Source organism: Protopterus annectens, chromosome 5.part0, assembly GCF_019279795.1.
Source record: "Protopterus annectens isolate FY-2018-M chromosome 5.part0, PAN1.0, whole genome shotgun sequence".
Classification (NCBI taxonomy): domain Eukaryota; kingdom Metazoa; phylum Chordata; order Ceratodontiformes; family Protopteridae; genus Protopterus; species Protopterus annectens.
In genome coordinates, this window is record NC_056735.1 from 1,130,912,539 (window position 1) to 1,130,940,290 (window position 27,752).

The window sequence follows — 27,752 nt, forward strand, 5'->3', positions numbered from 1 at the left end:
ATGTACTAATATTAGAAAGCATAGAAAATGTATTTCTAGTGATGTAATATGCAGCCTAAAAAAAAGTATTGCTCGTATTTTTATGAGCTTTACTGACAGAATTTCAAATGAAGGATTAATTTGTTTTTTTACGTTTGTTTACTGGCTAAGTGAACATTTACTAGAACACAGAAAAGATCTCCCACTAGTGATGAAAAGATTTGTTTATAGCTATCCATTGTGAAATCACCAGAGAGGACCATTTGTTTGCATTTTTTAACATTTTGTCCAAAATCAGCCTTTCTTGACAAATTGCTGTGCCTTAGTAATGCATTGTGGAATGGGTGATTGTGACTGCGACTTCCTGTCCCAGTAGTAGGAGACTAACATTTACAATTTACTTTGAGCTAGATATGTTGTCAGATGGGAATCATGGGACAGTCTTGAGTCTGTGGTGGAGAAACAGGATGACATGATGCCTTCCAGGAAAAGGAGGCTAATGTGAAACAAAGTCCTCAAAAAATGTACTTTGGGTCTTAAGATGCATTTGGTAGCTTCCTCTAAATCTGGCAAATTTGGTAAAGAAAAACATTCTCAGTCTGGCATCAAGTAAACATGATGGTTCTTTCACCGTAATCTCACCACTGCCGTCTAGTGAGGTGGTTTTGGCTTTGTTTGCTTTTGGACCTCCCTCATGTGCCAGAGAAGTTCAGGTGAGCTGGATCCTAAAATTAATGATTCTTTTAAACTCTCTTGTTAAACTGTAAATCTGCCAAAAGTATTTGCGTTATTTTACCCTCTACTCCTCTGCATAAGGGATAGTTGCCATAACAATCTAGAGTTTTCCAGCTTTCTACCTAGTTTCAGTTAAAGATCTGCTGTTGTACTAGTGTAACATGCTCAGGAGCTACTGACATTAGTATATCACTGTACCAGTAGACTAGCCATTTGTATCATATCCTGTCAAAGATGTGACCAACCAGCCTGCCAGGAGCTCAAACAATTTCATATAAAAGTCTGCCAAACATTTCAGAGCTTTCTTGCAGCTGAAGTGCATTCCTTCTGCAGGCTTCATGGAATTGACAGTTGGCTGGTAATCCTTCATAGCTGGGCATTACTGTGGCCCCTACTTAGTGATGCATGAACTCATATTAGTCATGGTTTGCTTAAATGCAGTTCTGATCAGGGAACTCAATTTATTCAAGTCCAATAGGTCAGATTGTCAGTTTTCTGAAACTGACCATACTGGAGTAGGCCCCATGTAACATCCAGTCCAGTATAATAAATTTTAAGGTCATCATACCTCAGAGCATGTTATATATGATCCAGTGGTCACTTGCCTGTTTGTTTGGTTATTGTCAGTTAAACTGGCGTTGCTGAATCTGTGTCATGTCAAACAACCAAGCAGTAGTGATATTAATGACTGTGAGATCAATGACAGAAATTAAGAAATGCTGTCCAGCAATCTTTGTTAGAACATGTGTAAAAATGCAAGACAAATATATAAAAATTCTCATAAGCATTTGCTGTGTAAAATGTCGAAGGGATTGGCTGATGATGTTAATTTGGATTACAGGCAGAGCAAGCATCAACAGCTGCAGAATTTGAGAGCTACAAAGTTCGAGTGCATAATGTTTTAAAACAGCAGAAGAACAAGTCTTCTCAAAGTGAAAATGATGCTTCTAAACAAGAAAGGTAAGTTTATGTTTATGGATACATTCTGCTGTCAACAGTTTCTCATAACTTTTTGTTATTCCCCACGCTAAGATGAAAAGGTAGGACTGCAAATGTTCATGGATACATCATAGATGTGTGTGCAAGTGTGTCTATATCTACATATATGTATATATGATATATATATCTATATTTGTCAGAGGTGGGTGTGTGTGTGTGTTTATCATCACCATTATCATCCTCCATTTTCTACATGGGGTCAGGGTGTCTTGTCAACTGTTGCCATGTCTCGTTCTCTGTCTTGCAGTTCAGTATCACTCTCTTCTTTAACAGTTATGCCTGACTGTTGCCGGTCTGCTGTTACACAGTCCATCGATCTTTTTGCTGGATGTCCTCATTTCCTCTTGCCTTCTTCCTGTCTGTCCTAAATCTTTTTCATCAGATTGTTTTCTGCATTCCTGAAGACGTACCAGAACCATCCTATTCTGTTTTGTTTGACTTTCTCTTCAACTGGGGCTACTGGTGTTTTCTGCTCTGATGTCCTCATTTTGTTGTCTGTCCTACAGTCTGCTTCCCACTCCTGTCTCAGACATATCATCTCCATCACTTGTAGCTTCCTCAGCTACACTGCCTTCACTGCCCCTGTTTCTTTATCATTCACCTGTACTGGTCGTACCACTGTTTTATGTATACCTTACTTCTCATTTTATTTGGCTTTCTTCTGTCACATACTACCCCTGACACAATGTGCCAGTAGGTTGCAGCCCCTTTCCTGCCATTACAGCTCTTATCTGTACTCTGTTTCATCCTTTGTGCCTTCAGTTTCATATTCCATTCCCCTATTCTTTGCTGAAGTTCTTGATCAGAGTCCGTCTGTCTGTAATGCCACATCATCATTTGTTTGTTGATCTGTCCCCTCCGATCTGTTTGTTAATGTAGTCCATCAACAGTATGAACAGCAGTGGACAAAGCTGAACCCTGATGCACATCCACTCCTATTGGAAACCCCTCTGTGAGAACTAACACTGTTCTTACTTGTGTCATTGGGTGTTTTTATGCAGCTTGTCTTAATTCTATTAATGCTTCTGGGACTTTGAACCATTGTAGAACTGCCCAAATTAGCTTTCTTGGGACATTGCCATATGCTTTCCCCATGTCTAGGAATGTCGAGTTGGATTCTTTCCTCATATCTAGCTTCTTCTCAACTGTTGGTCTCACTGCAAACATCAGGTCAGTTGTGCTACATCCTGATCTGAATTTGAAGTGCTCATCTCCCATCTACTTTCTACTGTTACTTTACCAGTCACCCACCCCAGATCTTTCATGCAGTGAAACAGGAGTCTGATACCACAACACGGCCCACATTTGTAAATGTCCCATTTGTTCTTGTACCCTGGCACTAGTATACTTATTCTCCAGTCATCTGGAATTCAACTTTCTCACCATACTGCTATGAGTACCCTTAGGTACCATTTCTCCCCTAACTCACCCAACATCTTAATCATGCCATATTTGATCTCATCTGAGTCTCCTGCTTTCCCTGACTTAATTTTCCTTAGTGCTGTTCTTACTTCTTCTAGGGTGGGATCCTCCTCATCTTTCATTGTAGGCTGTGTCTGGAGCATTGCAGTTTCTGTGGGGTTTTCTTCATGCAGCAACTGCTTTAAATACTCCTTCCATCTGCCTTTGATGTCCAGTAAACTGGTGACCAAGTTGCTGCTGGCATCCCTTATGAAGGGTGTCTGATGACTGTCTTCTTTATCTTTCTGTCTTTGTCTTGCAACCTGATAGTTTGTTTGTGCCGTGTACTGAGTCGAGTTTCTTTGTGCTATCTACTGAGTTAGTTTCCTGAAGCTGGTAGAGTGTCTCTGATGACTTATTGTCCGATAGTGTAACTGCTTTCTTAACCTCTTGTTAGCCAACCAGTATTACTTCTTAGTTTGTAATATGTGTGTGTGTGTGTGTGTGTGTGTGTGTGTGTGTGTGTAATATGGATTGATAACTTCCTCCATTTTGACCACCGTGTTTTATTTTTTTATTTATTTAACATTTGTTTACCAGGAAAGTCCGACTAGGACAGAGCCTATTTTCAGCAGAGACCCAGGAAGAAACACTCCAGGCACATGTCTTTGTAACATGGGAGGAAACCGGAGCACCCAGAGGAAACCCTCATGAATGCAGGGAGGACATGTCCACAAAGAAGGCAACCCCGCTGAGAATCAAATTGGAGAACCTCTTGCTGTGAGGCAACAACGCTAACCAGTACACCACTGCACCATCCAAACAATTGTCACGAAATCCTTTTACAAAGAATAGCTATTTGCCAAAGGAGTATCATCAAGGTCTAAAGAGGTGATCACTCCCAAATATTCAGCATTGATTAGGTCATTGACACTTTAGGATTTATTGCACTAAACTTATCAATTAGAAAGACCCCAGTGGTTTCTAACAAAAAATATCACAGGCCTAACATCACTTAACTACCAAGAGAGCCTGGACGATTTATCTGTTTACTACATGTCTTGTAAACCTTTGAGGGGAGATCTCTGCATCACTTACAGCTACATCAGAGACCCACTTCTCCTGTACCACTTTTTTCTCCACAAGCCCAGTATCTCCACAGATACTAGAACCAGAGAGCTAAACCTTCACAATCAGATAAGTGAAAATGTTACGGGGATAGGCTTTATAACCCAGCACATCCCAAACCTCTAGAATAAACTTACACTGCATGTTAAGTAGTGTGACTGACTATCTTGCTTTAAACATAACCGTGAAGACTGGATTCAAGAGGACAGAAATTGCTTCTGAAAATATAGCTAGGGAATGGGCTAAAGTTAAGGTGGAGTTTAAAAATAGGGTGGAAATAGAAGAAAGGGAGCTATGGTTAAGAAGTAACAAAAATTATTTAGAATGACTGGCAAATGTTAAAGTATTACAGAATAGGGGGAGTCTCACAGAACAAGAAGAGGATCAACTGCAGAATGCTAAGCAGAAAATAAGGGATTACCTCTATAATATACACACGTTTAGAAAGATTGCTGTTAAGCAACTGTTTTTTTGATAATAACATTAGGGCACAAAAGTCTTTAATTCAATGACTCGGGCAACAGAAAGTAGAAAGGGCTGTCACCAAGTTTAGGAAGCCTATAACAATGAAGGTAACAAGAGATCCTGTAGTGGTATTAGAAATATTTCGGAAATTCTATGAAAGTCTGTATAATGCAGACACACATGGAAATCAAGAAAATATATAAATGGAAATGTTTATGGGAGAATTAAATATACCAAGGTTAGAGGTAGATGAGGCTCAATTACTAAGGGTTAGGATAGGGGGAGATGAGATAAAAATTGTGATGAGTAACCAGTGTGAAGGAAAGTGCTCAGGAATAGATGGTATTCCTGTGGAAGTGTGGAAGTTAGGAGGGAAAAAAACTGATAAAGATCTGGAGGGTTTTATTTAGCAGTATTTTAAGAGGAGAAGTACCAACATCCTGGAAGAAAGCCGTGGTAGCTGTAATATCTAAAGAGGGCAAAGATCCATCCGATCCAGCTTCATACAGGCCCAGTTCAATACTAAACCATGATTACAGTGTTCATGTCTATAGTGGCTAAAAGAATGGCAAAAGTAATGCCAAAATTGATAGATATGGGTCAAAGTGGTTTTGTGGAGGGGAGGCAGACATTTGACAACATTAACAGACATTGATCAGAGGAAAGCAGAATGTAAGAAAATACCATTGTTGTTGGTGGGTCTTGATGGAGAGAAAGCATTTGACAGAGTAAGCTGGGACTTTATGAGCAGGGCAACAGAAACATTTGAATTTCTGATTGAAGGAGCGAAGGCAAAAATTAAAGTGGGTGGGGTCTTCTTTAATAATTTCTGCTTGAGCAGAAGATCCAGGCAGGGGTGTCCTCTTTCCTCTCTATTATTTGCATTATATTTAGAACCATTGACAAAGAAAATACAAGACTCAGACATTCAAGGCTATAATTGGTATGGTAGTCAAGAAAAGCTGGCTGTATTTGCAGATACTGTAAACTCTCAATTAACCGGAACTCAAGCAACTAACAAAACAAAAAAATCAAAGGAAGACGGTATAATTTTTGTGTGTTGCACTTTCTGTCCCCCCTCACAAAAACATACCTTATGTTCATTAGAATTTTAGAGTTTTAAAAAGGAAGGCAGGGATAAATTCCCTCTCTCCCTAACCTGAGAACAAGTCAAACCAAATAAATAGTATATGGTACAGTATTAGTCAGGCCTATTTTTTTTATAGTAACTCTCAAGCAACCAGAAACTACAGCTGTTCATCGTGTTACCCTGCTGCAGTCATCACACTTGAGTTATCCTGTCGTCAGGCGGTCCCGCAGTCGGCCGAATTTCCAAAGTCTTGGTCCGACGTCGGTTGCTGTTGCCTCATCCCTGACGTCAGTGCACCAGGGGTACATGTATTGCAACCAATGCCATTTTCTTCAGTCTTTCTTGCCGCGCGGTGCCCGAAGCAGAAGCAGTTCGCTAGTGCCGGTCGGCCGACTCCTGAGATTTTCGAATTCGAGTTTCAGACCGAAGTCTTCTATAAAGCTAAGTACCCCGTTGGGGAAACTTTTCTTGCCTCAGACCGATGTCAGAAAAAGTTAACAATTGTATTTCTTGTGGGAAGCAAATACCTCATAAGGATTTTCATTCTTATTGTATACCCTTCCTAGGCCCTGATCACGACGTCACTACTTGTCGTTTTTGTGCTAGATTTAATAAACGCACTATTAAAAGACGATTTGATTTTACACGACAATTTTTTATCAGAAAATTTAATTATAACATGCCGTCGGAGCTACCGACTACCGGCGTGCACAAAAAACGCAGGGATAAGGATCGACAGCCCAGGCCTAAGCCTTATTCCGAGGCCTCGGTTGATCCGGTCTCCGGTTCTCCGGTTATCAGTGATGCTCCGATGCAGCCTCTGACTACCGCAGTTGAGGAACCCGAGACCCCTATGGATATCTTGACGGAATGTACTAGGCCGACGCAGCCTTTTACTTCAGGCCCTACCGACGACTTACCTCCCAAGGACACCGGTACTTCTGAAACACCTTCGCTTTCTGAAGGCGTTTTCAGACCGATGACTTAGTCAAAACATTTTCTAAACCGAAGACTCCTTCCAAATCGAAAAAAGCTTCACTTCAGTCTCCTGTTCAAGGACCTATGCCTAATAAACAGATGCTCAAAATGGCTGAAGATCTGATTTCTCTTATCAGGGGTTCCCAGCCTCCTCCTGACAAAAGGCCTAGACAAGAGGAAGAATCTGCTTCCTCTGAGCAACTGTCTATTTCTTCGGATACCTCTGAAGACCAAGACTATTCCTTCTCTCCTTATGAAGATTCTGATGCTGAGGACTCTATTCCCTCAGCTTCCCTCCAGAAGATTACTTTTTTGGGGAAACTTTACACACTATGAGGGAACATTTTCACTGGGAAGGTCAGGATTTCTCTGATTCCAAGAAAAGGCTCAGAGAGTTTCTTTTACTCCCCCAGCACAGACCTCTAGCCATCCCTCCTGTTTTGGACATTGTGGATGATGTTTATTTAGAATCCAGTTTCAACCCTGACTCTCTGCCTCCTGCCCCGGCCAAGCCTGACAGATACTACAGAGTACCTGATTCCCATAAATTCCTTTACAAAAGCCCAGTAGCTGACCCAGAGACTATCTCCCAGGGTCCCAAGGGGGCTAAGGCTTCCAATGCTAAAAATCCAGTACCTTCTGAAAGGGATTCAAAAGCACTAGACAGATAGGGGAAAAAGGTTTACACCTCAGCCACTTTAGCTATGAGAGCTCTAAACTGTCAATTTCATATGCTTAAGTATCAGCAATTTCTGATCTCTCAGTTAAAACAAAAGATAACCCTTCCTCAACAATCTGAATTGAAAGAAGTACAGGATTTGTTGCACGCCACAGAGCAGGTGGGCAAACATACCTTACAATGCGGGTTTGATTCTTTGGAGGTCTCCTGCAGAGCAGTGGTCACTGGTTCAGTTATACGTAGGCATGCCTGGTTAAAGGAACAAAGTCTGCCTGAACATGTCAAAGCAAAACTACTAGATGCTCCCTTGTAGCAGGATGTTCTTTTTGGTGCTAAAACAGAAGAAGTTTTAAAGAAAATGGAAGATAAGGCAAAATCAATGCAGACAGTCAAAGATTTCCTACAGGTACAACCCCCTCACTTCAGCAGAAACTGGCCAACCAAAAATTGGTCCTTTCCAGCCACTGACAGGCCTTAGAGGGGTAAATACAGGCGCCCAAGGGGCAGAGGACAACCACAAGCTCAGTATAAGCCTCGCCAATGGACCACTCCAACCCAGAAGGGAGGAGAAGACAGGTCTCAAGCCACCAGAAGGCAAACTCAATGACTTGCACCTCAACTGGCCAAACAAAGCTCTCTTGTCAGCCCCCCTGGGGGGAAAACTAGCATTATTTGTAGACAACTGGCACATGGTCACAAAGGACAAATGGGTCCTTGACATAATTTTACGAGGATACAGATTCCACTTTCACACCTTGCCAATAAAAAGAGGAATGCCAAACCTGCCACAAAATCAAAGGGCAGAGGCTCAAAAACAAATTACAGCTCTCATGGCCATGAGAGCCATTCAAAGGGTGCCAACTCAAGAGCAAGGCCAAGGATTTTACTCAAGACTATTCCTAGTACCCAGGAAAGAAAATGCTTGGAGACCAATTCTGGACCTTTCAATTCTAAACACTTACTTACAAGTTCCCAAATTCAAGATGCTAACACTACAGCAGCTACTTCCCATGTTGGGCAAGGAAGCATGGCTGGTAACGTTGGACCTCAAGGAGGCATACCTGCATGTCCCTATCAGACAAAGTTGCAGAAGATACCTCCGTTTCATTGCAGGTTCAACCCATTATCAATTCTCTGCATTGCCCTTTGGCTTATCTACTGCGCCCAGAGTATTCACAAAATGCCTGGCACCAGTAATTGCATACTGCAGACAAAGAGGAATTCAAATATATCCATACCTGGACGAGTGCCTCATCCAAGCAGAAAGAAAAGACATTCTCATACAACATCTGACTTTTGTGAAGCATCTACTAAATTGTCTGGGGTACACAGTAAACGAAAAGAAGTCAAAACTAGTACCCTCACAAAAAATGACATTCCTGGGTGCCAGCTTGGACACAATGGCCCAGAAGGCTTATCTTACACCAGACAAGCAATTACAACTGACTCAATATTTCAAGACATTGGCAACAAAGACCCAATTAACTGCAAGAAAAATTCTGCAGGCTTTGGGCTTCATGGCATCTTGCATTCTGATAATACCATTTGCAAAACTGCATATGAGGAAATTACAATGGTACCTAAAAAGCGTATGGTCTCAACACAGCCACAGCTTGCACATAGTGATATCTCTCATTCCCTGCCTTCAACAGGAATTTCTATGGTGGGCACAGGCATGTCACCTCAACCAGGGTCAGCCTTTCACCTTGCCCCCACCCAGGCAAACTATCACAACAGATGCTTCAGACTATGCCTGGGGGGCTCACATGGCAGGGCAGTGCATTCAAGGCCTATGAACTGCAGAACAAAGAAAACTGCACATAAACCAAAAAGAGATGCTAGCTGTACAGAAAGCTCTGACAGCCTTCAAGGATCTACTACAACCTAGACAACTGGCAGTAAAGACGGACAACACCACAGTAATGTGGTACATAAACAAACAAGGGGGCACACATTCCTACCCTCTTTGCGGGCAAGCAATAATCTTATGGAACGCAGCTCTGACCTACCAAGTCCAGTTACAATCTCACTTCCTGCCAGGACAGAAAAACACATTGGCAGACGACCTAAGCAGAAACATCAAAGATCCCCACGAGTGGAAGCTAGACCCACAAATATTTGCAATGATAACTCAGAGATGGGGCCTACCAAATATAGACCTGTTTGCCAGTCCTCAAAACTTCCAGCTGACAAAATTTTGTACAAGGACATTCCACCAGCAAGCTTGGAAAGTGGATGCTCTCTCCTTCAGTTGGAAAAACCTGACAGCATATGCCTTTCCTCCATTGCCTCTTCTCACAAAGGTTCTTTTGAAGGTCAAAAAGAAGAAACCTTGAATGATTCTCATAGCCCGAGACGGGCTACGCCAGCACTGGTACCCACTATTGAAGAATATGGCTCACAGTCCACCATGGATATTGCCTCAAGTACCTCATTTGCTCACACAGCAAGACAAGCAGGTTCTACACAGCCAGATCAAAACCTTAATAGTGGCTGCATGGCAAATCAGTTAAGCAGCCAACCAGCCCCTCTTTCACATGCAGTACTGGATATTATTCTAGAAGCCAGGAGGCCAAGCACCAGGAAGGCTTACTCGGACAAGTGGAAAAGGTTTTCTGCTTGGAACCAAGCTAAAGGCCTAGATACAACTCGGCCTCATATGCCTCACATTCTGCAGTATTTAGCTGAGATGTTGCATAAAAGACTTTCCTTCTCCTCAATTAAAATCCATGCTTCAGCTATTTCAGCCCACTACGACACGAATCCACCTTTATTTTCAAATCCACTCCTAAGGCAGTTCCTCAGAGGGGCAAAAAACATTAGACCACCTAGAAGAGCTCCTACACCTACATGGGACCTCAACTTTGTTCTGGAAAAACTAACATTACCTCCCTTTGAACCAGCTTTTTCTGCAGACCTTCAGTTCCTATCTTGGAAGACTGCCCTGTTCCTGGCAATAACTTCTGCTAGGAGAGTTTCAGAATTACAGGCACTTATGGCAGTGGAACCTTTCCTCATTTTTCATCAAGACAGAGTTTCTCTATGAACTAATCCTTCCTTCATGCCTAAGGTGGTTTCCAGCGTAGCTTTAAATCAAACCATCCATCTGCCCACTTTCTTCCCCAATCCACAGAACAAAGGTGAGAGACTCCTACATTCCTTGGACATTCACAGGCAGCTTCAATATTACTTGGTTAAAACTAAATCTTTCAGAAAAACTGACTAGCTCTTTGTTTCCTATGCTACAGCTTCTCAAGGGAGGGCCATTTCCAAACAAACCATTTCTAAATGGATAGGCCATTGCATACGATTCTGCTATACCCATCATGGGAAACCAGTTCCTCCTACCATTAGACCCCACTCTACTAGGGCAACAGCTACCTCTACAGTCTTTCTCAGGGGGGTTCCTACCAAGGAAATTTTAGAAGCTGCAACTTGGAGTTCTGTACACACCTTCACCAAACACTATCACTTACCTCTTTATTCTAAGTCCAGGGCAGGCTTCACCACTGCAGTTCTGCAGGGACTCATTGCCTCCTCTAACCCTCTATAATGCCTTCACCCTACCTTAGCTTTGGGACTCAACCCAAGTGTGATGACTGCAGCAGGGTAACACAATGAACATAGTACAGTTTTGTACCTACCATAAATGTAGATGTTCGAGTGTTCACCCTGCTGCAGTCCAGGTTACCCTCCCTCCAACCCCTCTGATCTACTGGCTAAACCTCTGCTATGCCTTACTGATGTATTTGCTTATAGCTGAAGGGTTTTTGTGTCTGTACAGTGTTCTCACTTTTTGGTACTGATTTGGATCACCCTTTTGGGGGCACCTGACATCTGGGGCAAGAAAAACTGAAGAAAATGGCGTTGGTTGCAATATAAGTACCCCTGGTGCACTGACGTCAGGGATGAGGCGACAGCAACCGACGTCGGACCAAGACTTTGGAAATCCGACCGACTGCGGGACCGCCTGACGACAGGATAACCCAAGTGTGATAACTGCAGCAGGGTGAACACTCGAACATCTACATTTATGGTAGGTACAAAACTGTACTTTGTGTGGCATCTACCAATCCTCATGGGTGCTGGTTAACTGAGAGTTTGCTGTAATAATATTTTATACCTGATAAAACCAGAAAGAGAGATTACAGTGTTGTGGAACATTTTGAGACTGTTTCAAATCTTTTTAGGATACAAAGTTAATGAAGTGAAAACGAGGGCAATAGCAGTAAGTTATCTAGCCACATATGAGTTGGTTCAGCAATATCCATATGTATGGGGACATGATAAAATGAAGCATTTAGGTATGGATTAAAATGATTCTGGTGTGGCAGCTAAGGATATGTGGGAAGAGGCTAAACAAAAGCTAATAAAAAACTGAGAAAATGGAATCTTTGTTATATGGGTATGGATAGTAAGGTACAAGCAGTTAACATGTTTTTAGTCCCATTAGTCTGATACACAGGTCAGGCATATTTTTATCAACCAGAGGAGAAGTTGTGGATAGCAATTAATAAAGAGCTGAAGGACTTTATCTGGGAGGGAAAAATGGCAAGAGTTCAGTGGGATAAGCTGGTTTTTCCAGCAGAACATGACTGGTTGAGATTACATGATTTGAAGAGATTTTTCAGAGCTACTCAGTTAATGCTCCTATACATAGCACAAGCAGAAAACTATAATTCAAAGTGGAAAGGGATGATGGTGAAACGGGGAAGCTCAAGAAACAAGGAGAGTCTGGGATTTTGGATGCAGGCCTTGAAGCAGCAGCTTCTCCCTGCAGAATAGTTTCTCCATTTCAGATCCAGCCTACCGTTTCGGAGCTCCTGGATCCGTCTGTCCCTGGGGCTGGTTCGTCAGGTCCACTAGTCTTTACCTCTTTGAGCCTGATTGCTTCTTTGACCTGCGCAGTTCCGGCTGTGTCAGGGCCGAGCAAATCTTGGAGCTGCAGCCTTGACATTTAGTCTGGGGGGTTAACTTTGACTCCAAAGTTCTCTGAGCTGTCACTTCTCCTTGGTGCCTTGGCATTCGACAGCTCTGTGCCGACTCCCCGAGTGGAGGGCTGCTGATGACTGGGTGGGCTGTTCCTGATCCTTTGGGATAATGGAGGCTCCCTTGGGACTCTGGCAGTTCTTCACCCTTCAAGGTGGTGGAGAGGGTCCTCTCTGCTCTTAGGAGACCTCTGGCTCCTACAGTTTCGGATCCACCCCTTCCCCTCCCGAGCTCAGCGTTGGAGACATCTCTTATGCCACCAGGGAAGCCAGCTCCTTAGGGCCTCCAGACATTTCCACTTAGGAAAGCCCAGACTTCTTTTGACACCTCCCTGGAATGCCCCATTGAGGAGGTTCCTCAGAAGAAGAGATGTAAAAGGGGACACTGAGATTCCCCATAGAAATCTGTCACGACAGACACTGACATCGATGATGAGTAGGGATCCCCTAAATTTGCACCTGACTTTTCCTTTCTGAGACATTTTGGAAATCCTTCATCAGAGGTGCGACTGGTCAACCCCAAACTCCACCCCAGATGAGTCAGTGCACCTGGAGGCCTTTGGGACCAGCCCATCTACATCCTGGATGCCCCCCCCCCACAGACCCTCTAGTGGATCTAGTGTCTGCAAGGGTATGGAAGGAACTAGACACTGCAGATTCTACGCCTGAAAGAGCAGACAAAATCCTTAGTGCCAACCCCCCCAGGATAGACTCCACTGGATGAAGGGCATTCTAGTAGACACTATAGTGGTTGCGGCAGCCACCAAAAAGAGCTTGCCCAGCAAAGCTCTACTGTCCATCCCCCTAACAGGGAGTCTAGGGCTATGGTCAGATTTGGAAAAAAGGTCTTCGCTTCTTCCACTTTTGCCCTCAGAGCATTGAATTACCTTTCGCACTTTATGAGACTACAAAGTGACTTGCCCAAGCAGCTCTCTAGCTCCAGCCCCAAGTCCATGATGGTAGGGGAATGGAATAACTTTACCTCCTATATGGCCACTCTACAGTCCATTTCCACTGCATCCATGAGGCTCATGTCTCAAGCAGTTGAGGACACCTCTAGGGTGACCGGTTCTGGCATTGCCATTTGGGCCATGCCTGGATGTAGCTATGTGATTTCCTCGGAACCCTTCAAGGTGTCATTTTTCAAAGCCCTGTTTGATACTTCCTCCCTCTTTGGACCCGACTGTTCAAGACACACTCTCCCACAGGGAGAAAGACTGAAAGACCTTGTCTGCTGTCGGAATCCACTTCTCTACCCTGCAAAGGTCCTTCTCCAGGAATTAGCACGAGGGAAATAAGTTGTGGTTCATTAAGTCCCAGGTCCCTTGCCAGGATTTTCAGGGAGATTATTTCCCCCGGGGCAGAGGGTGGAATAATTCGAGTGGTAGATGTCGCCCTTAGGGCAGAGGAGGTCTGCTGAATCAGGGGTCTCAGTATTCTCCTTCAGAGATATCCTTGCATCATCCTTGAAGTATTGCCCAATTGTCCATTTCTAGAGGCAGTCAGGGGATGTTGCTCCTTGCACTTAAAGCCTGGTTAGCCATCACAAATGACTGATGGGTGCAAGGTATATCCAGAGGTTACTCCATTCCCTTTTCAAATCTCCCCAAGCCAAAACAACATTTCCCCAATGTTCCACCCAATCAAAGGGAGGTGGCAGCTTTGGAAATTGCAGAGTTGCTTTAAAAGAGAGTTATCAGTCATCCAGGTGGTCCCCTTAGACCAGCGCGGATCAGGGATTTTCTCCCAATTCTTTTTAGTTCCAAAGAAATCGGGGGATTTCAGGCCCATACTGGACCTAACTTACCTGAACAAGTTTGTGAAACACACAAAGTTCAGGATGGTCACAATTCAGTCTGTCCTTCCCTTTCCACAAAAGGATGACTGAATGTGATCGATAGACCTGAAGGATGTGTACTATTATATCAAAATTAACTGATGCTCTAGAAGGTACCTCCATTTCAGACAGGGAGACAGTCACTATCAGTTTTGTGCGCTTCCATTTGGTCTCACCACAGCCTCCAGGTGTTCAACTGCATGACGGTAGTTGCATCTCACCTCAGACTCCAGGGATTCCATGTGTTTCCTTACCTGAATGGCTGGCTCCTAATTGCACCAACCAAGCATCTACTAATTCAGGCCAGGGACTTTCTCTTGCAACTGGCCCCAACATTAGGAATCAATATAAATCTTCAGAAGTCATAATTGCAACCTGTGCAAATGATAGATTTTATAGGAACCTGCTTGGATACAAACAAAACCCTGGCCTATCTTCCACCAGATAGGGTTTTTTCACTAAGGACACATATCAGGCAAATGCTAGCAGTTCCAGTTTCTCCAGCAAGTCATGTGATTAGGGCTGTGGGTTCTATGGCTGCAACAATAACTTTACTACCAACAGCTCACTTACATGTGAAAGTTCTGCAGTGGATGTTGCCAGTCCAGTGATCCCGTCTGCACCATTCCCTCAATCATCCTGTAAGACTGTCTTGAGTGTGCAGAAATTCCCTTTTATGGTGACTTCATGATGCAGAAGTTTCTCAGGACTGACCGTTCATTCTTCCCACCATAACACCACATTGACCACAGACACTTTCCAGCTCGGGTGGGGGCATTACCCTGGGATGAACAGTTCAAGTCACGTGGACTCCCCAGGAGACCAATCTGCTATCAGCATCCTAGAGTTGAGGGCAGTGCTTTTAATGTTGCAAGCCGATCACTCCCTTCTTCCTCTAGGGACAATTGCATTTCAGACTGAGAACATGTCTGTTGTGTGCTGCATCAAAAAACAAGCTGTAACCAAGTCCCTATCCTCTTTGTCAAGAAGCAATGAGAGTGCGCCAGTGAGCTGTCTCCACCAACTGCTTTCTAGTTGCAATGCACATTCCGAGGGAGCACAACATATTGGTGGACAGCCTTAGCAGAGTACTATTGATGACTCACAAGTGGTCTCTGAAACAGTCAGGGGAAAACAGGATTTTTTTCAGATGGGGTCAACCCTGCTGCAACCTCTTTGCCTCTCCCTTCAACAACAAATGTAGCATGTACTTTGCCCTGATCACTCCACAGGGGCAGTCACCAAGAGATGCTGTAGTCCATGCTTGGCCTCCCGATCTACTTTATGCATTCCCTCCTATTCCTCTAATTCCCAAATTTCTTTAGAAGGCATGAAGGTTGAAGAGCAAAGTGATCCTCATTAACCCCCTTTTGGCCTCGACAAGTTTGGTTCCCCTTTCTGTGGTCTCATCTAACTTGCCCTGTGTGGACACTGGAACCTCATCCAGACCTTCTGTCTCACCCCTCAAGGCAACTTCATCCTGATCTTCACTGCATGGTTTTTCCAATTCTGATGATGGCTAGACAATCGAGGCTGTCTTCCCTAGTCCAAAACATTCTGATTTCCTCCCATAAGTCTTCTATCAGTAAAATTTATAAAAGTAAGTAGAAAAGCTTTTCCATTTGGGCCCAGCAGTATCAGAGTGATCCACTTACAGCTTCCATTTCATCAGTCTTGGAATTCCTAGCTAGTCTAATTCATTTGGGGGCCAGATTTTCTGCTGTTAAAGTTCAGCTGGCAGCCATTTCTAATTTTCAGATTGGGGCAAATGCTGCATCTTGGCATCTTCTAGGCTTTGCAAAGCTTTTCTCAAGGGTACTTTCCTTCTTCAACCCCCTATCAAAGATCCTAGTCCTCCGTGAGATCTTACATTGGTTCTCCAAGCTCTGACCTTCTCCCTTTGAACCCACTGCAAAGGCAGAGTTAAAACTTTTGTCCTGGAAAGCAGGTTTGTTAGTAGCAATTACTTGTGCCAGAAGGGTCTCAGAGCTTCAAATATTGTTTTCCAAACCCGCTATCTTATTTTCCATAAAGACAGAGTTACTTTACATACTAATCCTTCTTTCTTACCGAAGGTTGCATCATTAAATGCCATCAATCTGTCCATTAACCTCCCTGTGTTTTATCTGAGTTTTCAGAACAAGGGTGAATATATGTTGCACCTCTTAGACGTTCATAGACAATTGCACTTCTACCTGGATAGGACAGAATCTTTCAGAAAATCTGATCGACTGTTTGAGGCTTTCTCAGATCCCATAACAGGGAAAGCTGTTAAAGCTAGTATTGCACAATGGTTAAGGGATTGTATTTCTCATGTTTATTCATTGAACAATGTTCCTTTACCTAGACCAGTCAAAGCTCATGCCATGATCATTTATGGATTAGCCACATCCCAGGCTTTTTGGTCCAGAGTTTCCTTGGAAGATATTTGTGCAGCTGCATCATGGGTGAATTCTTACACCTTTATTTTGCATTACAAACATGATATTATATCTAGGAGTAAGGCTGCTTTTAGCAATGCAGTACCTCGGAATATCCTTCCATGAAGTCACCCATATCTATGTAGCTGGGGACTCTGTCCCACTGGTTTGATGCAGACTGAACAGACAATATCAGATAAAGAAGTTAAGTTGTCATCATAATGTTCCATCTGAACGTTCCGTCTGTGTTGTCTGCTTCAGTCTTTATCAACTTTCCTCCCTCTTTCCCCCTTCCTTATATCTGAAGGATCTGATGGATAACTCTGTGAACCTTTGTTCCTGTTTTGAGCTCCTGAGCATTCTTTTTAACCTTTATTGTTTTTAGTATGTTTCTTTCTCTTCCGGTTGTATTGGCAGCAAACTCGATCTAAGGTATCTGAGAGGAGCTAAGCAGTATGGGTAGGGTGGGAGGAGCTCTAGCTGGGAATCCTTAGCTTGCTGAAGGGCGAAGTTGGAACCAAGACCTGCAGGTTTGATGAAGACTGAAGCAGGCAACACAGATAAAACATTATTGTGAGTACATAACTTCCTTTTTCCCACTAATTTGGTTCTATGTTATTTCAGCCTAGCAGTATGTGTCTCACATCTCAGAGCATCTGTGTTTTGTGAATTGCAAGAGAAGGTTAGTTGATCATTTCCTAGTAGGGTTTCACATCTTCTTTTGACTTTAAAGAACAATCTGTACTATGAGACGGGAACTGCATGACTGGCAGGTTCATCAGCCCTCTCTTTTATTCAGTGGACCTGAAGTGTCTGTCTTGAAAGAGATGCTTTTGTTGGTCATTACCTGCCCTGCCCTGTGAAATCTGAGTTGTCAACACTTATTTAAGGGAGCCCTACTGGGCCTTTCACAAGAATGAGGTGTTCATGATCCACATTTTATACTGGAAGTTATTTTTGTTTTGTCCACCTCCTGTTTTCTTTCCTGTGGAGAGATTCTAGAGAAAGGGTCCTACATATACTGTTCACATGGATCAACAGCTCAGGTGTTAACTTGGATAGTACACAATCTTAGGAAGTCTGTCCAGGTGTTTGCATCCTCTGCTGTGGGTAGTGACAACCTGGCTGTGCCTAAGGAAGTCTTTACCAATGAATTGCTGACTGCAACGTTTTTGCCAGAGGGCAGCTAATCGTCACTTGTCCATTGTGGGCAAAGGCTGCTTTATTAGGTGTGTTTGTCTCTCTTGCTTGTTTTAGTAATGTATTCATTAAGAAAACTTGTATCACAGCTACTTGTTGACCACTGCATACTTTCACCAGGCTTAATTGCTTGGACCATGACTGTAAGAACCAGGCCTTCTTTGTGAGGCCTCCATATGTAAATCCTGCAGCAGTGAAAAGTGTAACTATTAAAGAAGTACAGTCAAGCTCAGTTTTGTGTAGGGAATTTACTACTTGCATGTGTATACTAGCTCATATTTCTTTAAGTGGGCCTTATGCATTGTGTATTTGTTACCCTCCCACTTTGTTTGGATGCAGATGCTTTCATATGCTTGTTTTCTCTTTATGCATTTTGGTTGTAGCTCACTTAGGTTGCATAAGGGCAGAACTAAGAAGTGTGAGTAAGGGCATGTGCCTCTAATTGCAGTGCATGATACTACAGTGTACATCTTTGGGATGCACTTATGCCCCAAATGCAGAAGTTGGAAGGTGAAAGAACTGTGCTAAGGGGAGGTCTCCCAGGAAAAGATGCCCTAAGATGATGTTTATTGCAGAGGGAACACTTAAAGATCAGCTGAGATGCAAACACTCAAGTACGAGTTATTTATGATCTGCTCCTCACAGAAGTGTACTGTCTGAGCAGTGCCTGTCTTTCAAAAAACAGCCTGAATGCTACATTTATGATACTGAGGTTTTAAAGCAAGGCAAGTGCCTTATCTTAATGTTGTCATTTGAGGCATTTGTTTCCTGTGGGATGTGGTCACCACTAAAAGATGCCTGTCTGGTGGCTCATTGCTACGTTTGTATTTCTTCAGTATGAAATAGATAGATGCTTTTTCTTTCTCACTATCTAGACTTGCTAGCATACCATACCATCTCCTGGCTGCCCAGTCTCACTGAGAGAGAGGGAGAGACTTGGGCTTCAGAAAAGCTTTCAGAGCTTGCAAGACCAGAAAGACTACCTTCATCTCAAATTTGATGAGCAGATAAGTTAGGACCTTCACAAGTCTTTTTTTTAACTGCATGTGTAGAATATAGACTTAATTAGCAATACATTTGTGGAATAGATTTGGGAGAAACTGCCACAAGTTCTAAGGCTGGTACTGTGAGCTTGCCAGGTTTCCTTTATAGCCAGTATGTTTTTGTCCCCAGATGTAAATAGGGTTAAAAGTTGCCTTCATTTACTGAACAACTCTGTACTGACTACTGGATGATAGCACATTCCATACCAGTGCATATTAATACTGCTTGCACTGTTATGATACTGCTTATTGTAGAGCCAAAGATAACATCCTGAAACTTTCCAAAAAGTGAAAGGCCTTACCAGTAGATGAATCTACAGCTTATGTACAGGAGCACTGTTTCTTACTTAAAAAAATCCATTTTCATGAGCAGTATTTCGGGAATTCTTCCCATTATTAAGTGTGATTTCAAACTGCTACCATGATTCCATTGTAATTTTTTAGTGTATCTGTATATAAGCAAAATAAAAACTGATTGTTAGTAAATAACACTGAATAAAGTAAAATGAAAGTTTTGCAAGTAGTGAGAATAAAAACAAGTTATAGTGAATGAGTGATGTCGTTCTATTCATATGCTGCAATATTCTTAACATGAGGGACCAAAGTTTATGCTACTGCAAGGTATATGCAACGGTGCGCATCACTGAGTACATTGACCATAAAGAGACAGGTATAAAGTGGACGTCAGCATGTACCTACCTCAGAGCTTTTCTGCCACCTGTCGACTGCTGGCTTCAATTGTCGCTCACCAGAGAACTTGTGTTTGTGCTTTAGATAAGTACCCCGTTGAGGTTTTTTTTTCATTTGGCTAGGTTTTCTTTTTTTTTTTGCGAGCACGTGTCAGCTAGGAAGGGCAAGTGTCAGTGTGGAAGGGAAATTCCACATAAAGATTCCCATGAGCTTTGCTTATTTTGCTTAGGCCCAGACCACAATCACACGTCCTGTGCTATCTGCAAGGCCTTTGTTACTAAAACCCTCCGTAGCCACCTAGCATCTCTTAGGTTATATTTGAAGAATCAGCACCTTAAGTGCTTCGCTGCTCAAGACATGGAACCAACATTGGGCCCTTCAGAAAATCTGCAACTCACGAAGGCCAAGAAGCCTTGGCCTGATCCTACAGCTGCTCGCTCTACTTTGGGTGTCCCCCTTGAGGCTGATGTAGGCCTGGAGGCTGCTGCAGAATCTGCAGATCCTCCTTCAATCGGTACCGTGGTGGCAGCCTTCACGGAATCTGTAGGCACGTCCCAGAGGGATTCGCAGTTGTCCGATTCGGGTGCCGAGGGGAACCATGATTGTTTATCTCAGAAAGCCTGTGCAATGTCACCCAAATTGTTCATGAAGATGTTCCTACGGATGTCGTGGAATGCCACCGAATGTCACGCCCTTCTACTTTTCATCGCCTGGCTCCTGAGGCTCCAAAGAAGACGAAACTAAAAATGAAACCTATTTCTCCGGCTCTTCAGGACCAACCTTCTGATGGAACTCCTGACTGATAGGACTTTACCCGAGACCTCTTTAATGCCTTCATGGCCCTCCACCAGACATCAGACCTTCCTTTCCAGCACCACCATTCTTTTCTCCTTCTACCCCTTTGAAGAGGCCTGTAGAGGATGTCTTTTCTGAGGACGATTTATCGGGGCATCAATCTATGGCCTACTGTACTCAACTTGATTCTCCTCTGGGTTATGCCTCCCCAGAGGCGGAATCTAATGGTACAGATTCCCCTGGGGAGAAAATTTCCTTTGGAGAGATCATTTTAAAGATGAAGGACTTCATTAAGTGGGATGGCTGACACATTTCTGACATTCAGAAGAAGTACTGTTACGTCCTGCAGGTGGAATCCCCTAATCCTTCAGCCATCTCTCCAGTCCTGCCAGCCTTCTTGGATGCCTTCACTGCAGCTTCCAACTGCCCAGACACCTAGCCCCCAGCTCCCAAGCACCCTGACAAATTTTGCAAGGTGCCTGAGGATGCCAAGTTCCTTTTTAAGGTTCCCTCAGTTGACCCGGCTACTGTATCAGTGGCAGCAGGTGAAGCTTCCAAATGTTTACCCTCCACTTCCCTGCTTCCCTCTGATAAGGAGAGCAAGGTTATGGAGAGACTGGGGAAACAAGTGTATACTTCTGTAACCTTGGCCTTAAGAGCAATGAATTATCAGACACACATGGCCAAATATTCCCTGGCTCTTAATGGCAGATGCAGTGAAAGCCCAGTCAGAGCTTTCAGATTCTCCCAACAAAGCCAAGCTTTCCAGCATTCTTAATTCCTGGTCTCAGTTTACTAGGCACACCATCAAATGCAGTTATGATGCAGTGGAGGCTTCTGCTAGGGCTGCAGCTACGGGGTTGGTCTCTAGAAGATACTCATGGCTTAGACTACAACCCTTACTCGGTGATATCAAAGCTAAACTTGTGGATGCCCCTCTGGATAGCAAAGCCTTATTTCGCACTGCAGCTGCAGAGCTTTTAAAAACTCTTCAGAGAAAGGGGAAGGAACACATTTTTGTCTCCCCTGTTTCCTGCTTCCAGAGAAACTACCCAACCAGAACCACCTTTGTTAGGATGGTAACCAAATCTCTCCCACCCAAAGGTAAGAGAGATGCTAGGTGACAGGCTCCTTCTAAGTCTGCTTCTTCCACACCCTCTCAGAAATGGCATTTTCAGGCCACACCTGGTAGTCTGTGACTACCAAGCCCCAAATCCATCTACCCCCCTTTCTCTTTGCCTCTTTCTTTCCCTCCCAACTTGGAAACAGATAACCCAGGACTATTGGGTCTTCTCCATCATAGACCAAGGTTACTTCATTGTATGAGAAACCCATCCTATCATCAAGGGAATCCCACAGCCCCCACAGGACCAATTGGAATTCTTTCTACTAGTCCTCTCCTATCTTCCTTCTCTGGGCACTGTCCAAGAGGTGCCAACCAACCAAAGGGAAAAGTACTTTACTCCAGGATGTCTCTGGTCCTAAGAAAGGACAGCCCTTAGCGAGCCATCCTAGACCTTTCCCATTTAAACACCTTTCTAAAAGTTCCCACCTTTCACATGCTGATGCTACCCACTCTATTCCCACTTATTCTTTTGCAGGCCTTCATGGCATCATTGGACATAATGCCTATCTTCACATGCCCGTTCACCAATGGATCGGGAGATTTCTTTGCTTTTCTATGACTTCCTCTCATTTTCAGTCTTGTGCTTTGCCCTTTGGTCTTTCTGCAGCACCGAGGGTATTCACAAAATGTTTAGCCCCTGTTATAGCCCACTGCAGGGCATACAGATATTTCCATATTTGGATGACCTGCTCCTCCAAGCCCCATCTCCAGAAGTGCTCCTGGACACTTTTCTGAGGTGCAGGCCAAAACCAGTGGGCTATGGCTGACCAAGTTTGCAGATGACTGCAAGCTGGGCACTGTTATCAAGTCACCTAGTGATGTGGACTTCTTTCAAGAGGGTCTCACCCAAACAAATGACTGCCAGAAAAATGGCCTCAAACTGAATGCCAAAAAAAATGCATCATCATCACCTTTGGGGAGTGTGACGTCCCCACAAATTATCAGTCATGAAGGACTTTGGCAGCCAGGTTGATAGCAAACTGACTTTTGAGCACCATATTGCCTCCGTTGTACGGAAAGCTTTCTACATGGCCCACCTCATTAGTAAGGGTATCTCATCTAAGGACAAGGTGGTCATAACATCCCTATATTCTTCCCTTATAAGACTCATTATTGAGTACAGTGCCTCTTTTGGCATGTAGCTCACAAAGCACATGCAGCAGCTAGAGAGACCACAGATGTTCCTCACCAGGAGAGTCCAGGGCCTCAAATATCTACCCTATACAGATAGGCTAAATGCCCTGTACCTCTACTCAGTCTCCTACAGACTCCTCAGAGGTGACCTCTGTCTGGCATACAAAGCAATCTATGCCCCTTGCCTTGATGGGACTGCTGCATATCCACTACTCAAGCTCCACTCGAGTAACCCGCATGTGCGACCTCAACCTGGTCTGTGACATCAATAGGACTTGTTGGTGGGACATATTTATTTCCCAGAGACTCCCTCTTCTGTGGAATAGACTCCCACTTCAAGTCGAGCAGAGTACCTCATTAACCTTTTTTAAGCGCAACCTGAATAACTGGATGGGGAACAGAAAATACACCCCCGGGATTCCACCTGTGTCCCTGCTGAACAGGGGCATTGGGTGTTGACTTGTCAGAACATGATCTAAATTCTTGGCTAGGCTTATAAGATCCTCAGGGCCAATAGCCTAGTAACTTCCTATGATCCTATGGCAATCTTTCCTATGCAATGTCCCTTCTGAGAGGGCTAGGGTTTACCATCAACCTCCAAAAGCTTTCCCTGATTCCCTCACAGGATCATGTCTTCCTGGGGTGCAGGATTCTCACAGGTGCTGTGATAGCTTGTTTACCCCCAGAAAAGATCCTGTCTCTCACCTCCTGTTTCCAGGACCTAATACCACTTCAATCCCTGATCGCCAGGGAGTTCTTGTGCCTCCTGGGGTTCATGGCCTCTGCTATTCCATTGCTTCCCCTTGCCAGACTACACATAAGGAAATTTCAGAGGTTCCTGAGAACTGTTTGGAAGCAACACTCTCACCCTCTGGATTTTGTTGTTCCCCCTCCTACCCTGTTTGACAAAGGAGTTAGAGTGGTGGATTTTCCAGGTTTCTGGAAATCGAGGCCTACCCCTTCAACCACTTCCACCCACCCAGGATCTGTACACGGGTGTGTCAGACACAGGATGGGGTTGCTACCCTGGAAAACTGGAAGGTCAAGGACGCGTGGTCCCCTCCTCGGACAAAAGAGAACATCAACATAAAGGAAATGAGAGATTTGATCTTTTCCCTCAAAATCTTCAAATCCAGGATTTCACCAGGGGTTCTAAGGTAGTTCACAGACACTACCACAGTCTTCTGGTACATCAACAAGCAGGGAGGGACAAAGTCCTATATCCTTTGCAGACTGGCATTATACACCTGGAATATAGCCCAGCAGTTAGGTTTCCCTCCAGGTTATTTACATTCCCTCAGCTCAGAATGTGATGGCAGATCCTCTAAGTAGGTCCATGATTCAGTCCCAAGAGTAGATGTTGAACCAGGATGTATTTCTGGACCTTGCCCATCAATGGGGTATCCCTCAGATAGATCTTTTTGCTTTCCCATGAACAGACAGCTTCCCAAATATTGTGCCAGAATTCTACATCCTGGGACATGGAAGGGGATGTTTCTGTATGCATTCCCATCCTTTCCACACATTTAGAAGGTTCTGCTGAAAAATTCAATGAGAACCAACAAAAATCTTGCTGGTGACCCCCTTTTGGCCAAGGCAACATTAGTTTCCATTCTCCTATATTTAGCCAAGGGCAGTCACCACAAGTTACCCCACAGGATGGACCTACTCACACAGGACAAGGGAACTCTAGTACAGTCACAAATGTCTACCCTAAACTTGACTGTGTGGGTGATGGGGCTTTAATTCACTTTAGTCACCTTTGCACTGAGGATGTGCTACAAATTCTGCAGGAGGCCAGAAAACCCACTACTAGGAAATCCTATGTCTCCAAATGGAAGAGGTTTTCCTTCTGATGTCCTAAAAAAACACAACCACTGTCTGTAGAGGTGCCAGTGGTTTTGTCTCATCTGTGTGAATTAATGAAGAGTGACTTGTCGTATTCATCAGTTAAGGTACATTGGTCTGCCATCTCAGTATGTTTACCTATAACTCCTCCCTTGGCTTCCATGTTGGAAGTCAAGCTGTTCCTAAAAGGCATCCTTCACATTAGACCACCAAGGAAACCAGTGCCTATTTCTTGGGATCTCAATTTTGTTCTGGAAAAACTTACCCTAGCCCCCTTTGAACCAGCAATGTCATCCTCTCTGCATCACTGCAAATGGAACACAGTACTCCTAGTGGCTGTTACCTCTGCCAGAAGGGTTTCTGAGCTGGAAGCCCTTATGGCCTCTTCTGCCTTCAGTTTCTTTCATAGAGACAGGGTTTCTCTTTGGACTAATCCATCCTTCATGGCCAAGGTGATTGAATTATCCTGAATCAGGCTGTCAATCTTCCTTCCTCCTTCCCATTTCCCCAATCCTCCAGTGAGAGGATTCTCCGCACCTTGGGCATTCATAGACAACTCCGGTACTACTTGTGCAAAACTAAGCCCATCTGTAAGTCTGACGGATTGTTTCTCCCCCATCACTCAAGGAACCTGGGCCAACCTGTTTCCAAGCAAACTATTTCCTGATAGATTTCTAAAACCATTTCTTTCATTTGCTCAGCTAATGGAAAGGATCTGTCTTCTCCTGGGCACACTCTACTAAGGCAGTGTCCCCTACTGGAGCCTTCTTTAAAGGATTGGCTACAGCATCTGTCATGGAGGCAGCTACCTGGTCCTCTGTTCATACCTTCACCAAGCAATATAAATTGGTTGTCATTTCCAGGTCCAAAGTGGGGTTTGCCAGAGCTATTCTCCATGGCTTTGTGGAAAATGTTTCTGCTCCTCCTCCCATTTCCTCCAGTGCATGGGATTTGGCATTCTCCCTCATGTTATGAATACTGTAGCATATGAATAGAAGGACATAGAATAGTTGTGTAAAATCTTACCATAACCATAGATGTTGTTCCCTTCTATATGCTACAGTACCCCCCCCCCCGCCCCGCCTTCCCCCTGATGCTTGCCTGGTCCCTGGTTACTTGTTTCTCACTTTATCAGGCTGGTGCTTTGCAGCATTCCATTCTAAGGTAGGTACATACTGATGTCCACTTTATACCCGACATCTCTTTATGGCTAATGTACACTGAGTGATGCATGCCGTCACATGTACCTTGCAGTAGCATTTAGACTTTGGTATACTGGCTGGATGTTCGAGTCATCCGGCGGTGGACTTGCTCATGTTATGAATACTGCAGCATATGGAAGAGAAGGACATCTATGGTTATGGTAAGACTTTACACAACTATTCTTTCTTGGCTAAACTGCAAGATTGTCAAAAAATCAAGATGTTATGTGATCCTATCTCGCCTACATTCTGACTGATGGGTTCGGAGCCGATCCCTCGGCTCCGACTCGGCACGCTTATTCCAAAGAGCGAAGTCTCTTATTGGCTGAGCTTACTATATCCCAGGATGCACCACTACCAATCCCCCAGATCTCGTTTGCCGCTAACAAGTGAAGACGTGGTCTCGAGCTGGCTGAGCTAAGTAGTGATTATTTTCACTAACTTTCTGTCAGGAATTTCTTTATTCTTCAACTAAAAGCTGTTTTAACAGCTATCTTGTGTTTAGAGTGCGTTTGGAGAAATTTACTTGGTAAATTCTTGTGTTGTGAGTGTTGATTGACTAGGAGTACCTCTTGTGTGGAAAGGGCCTTGCCGGTCTTTTTCGTTGTTAGGTGACTTCTGTTCTGTTTAGGGATCTCGGATCCTTTATACTGCTGATAGTTTCTTTTCTTTAAAAGAAGGACAAAGCAGAGAATTTCTTTTCTGTCATAATTACAGTGTGTACTGTGTTTGGCTAGTTCACTGAATAATTTACCGGAATGTCTCAGGTTCCTAGGCCTTCAGGCTTTAAAAAGTGCACCAAGTGCAACTTTAAAATGTCTATAACAGATGACCACTCTCTCTGTGTTTATTGTTTGGGTGCAAAACATTTGCAGGAGTCCTGCAGCGTGTGTCACGCTTTTTCCTCGAGGGTCCTCCAAGAGAGGAAAAATAAGCTCATATTAAAAAGGCCTTATAAAACCCTCCTTTGAAGAAGCTTTAGCATCCTCTCCTTCTCCTGCTAAAAAGAAAAGGGCGTCGGCTCCGACCAGTCCGTCGGATCCGACCTCCAAAAGACATAGGCAGGTTTCTCCTTCGGCTCCAAGGACTTCGGAGCCGAGGGCGGAACGGTCTGCCTCGATGCCACCAGTCTCGACTCCTCTGGCTTCGGAGCCGATGGCTGGGGCATCGAGGCGGGTCACCTTCGTCGGCTCCACTGGTATCGGAGCCGATGAAGGTTGTCCGCTCAGACACTTCCTCCTCGGCACCGATGGAAACTAGTTTGGGTATTCCTTCGGCGCCGATAGTCATCGAGTCGCCTCGGAGCCGGTCCCCTAGCCCCTTGGGGCCGTTGGAGAGGCCATCTCGAACCCGTTCAGTATCCTCTAGGTCATCGAGGATGTCAGATTCGGACATAGACAGGGTGCTCCAAAGACTGATCCAGTCCCCAGTCTTTCAAAAATTTGTTTCGGCTCCGACCCAGTTGGCTTCGGAGCCGACGACCCATGCCCATGTCATTGCCATTCCTCCTCCGACCGCTTCGGCTCCGGAGCAGGTGCTGTTGGAGCCGGTGGAGGTCTTAGGGTCGGCTCCGACCCTTACTCCAACCCCGGCCTTCGGGTCCGAGTTTGGTACACGGACTTCTTCGGCTGGACCCGGGGGTGATGTTTCGGGACCTATGTTGTCGGTTCCGAGCCTCCCTCTCGATGCTTCGGCTGCGGGACTTCCGTCTGCTATCATGGCTCCGGGGACCGGACACTCCCAGGATTCTGGGGGTCCGGCTTTCAGAGCTATGAGGAGTGCCTTGACCAAGTCTTCTTCGGCCATCTCTCCGGCTTTACCGCACCTTCCCTGGGCGTGGAGACTGGGTCTTTGGCAGTTCCCTGTCCTTAGGCAGCGGAGCCCCTGGGCCTGAGGTTACCCCCACTGGGGTTCCCTCCTCCTGAGGGTTCTTCGGAGTTGTCTTCAGAGGAGCCCCCAAGGAAGAGATCGTGCAAGAGGAAGCACGTGGACTCCCCCGAGTCTATTACATCGGA

At 44.4% G+C, this 27,752-nt stretch overlaps 1 protein-coding gene across 1 annotated transcript in view; it reads left to right on the plus strand.

Annotated features, from left to right (window-relative positions):
* Nucleotides 1-27,752, plus strand: part of GCC2 (GRIP and coiled-coil domain containing 2) — a 1,443,709-nt gene that overhangs the window by 1,019,277 nt on the left and 396,680 nt on the right. Inside the window, exon 17 of the mRNA XM_044070984.1 lies at nt 1,556-1,674. Within this exon, the coding sequence (XP_043926919.1) occupies nt 1,556-1,674 (119 nt within the window). The remainder of the gene's footprint in view (nt 1-1,555; nt 1,675-27,752) is intronic.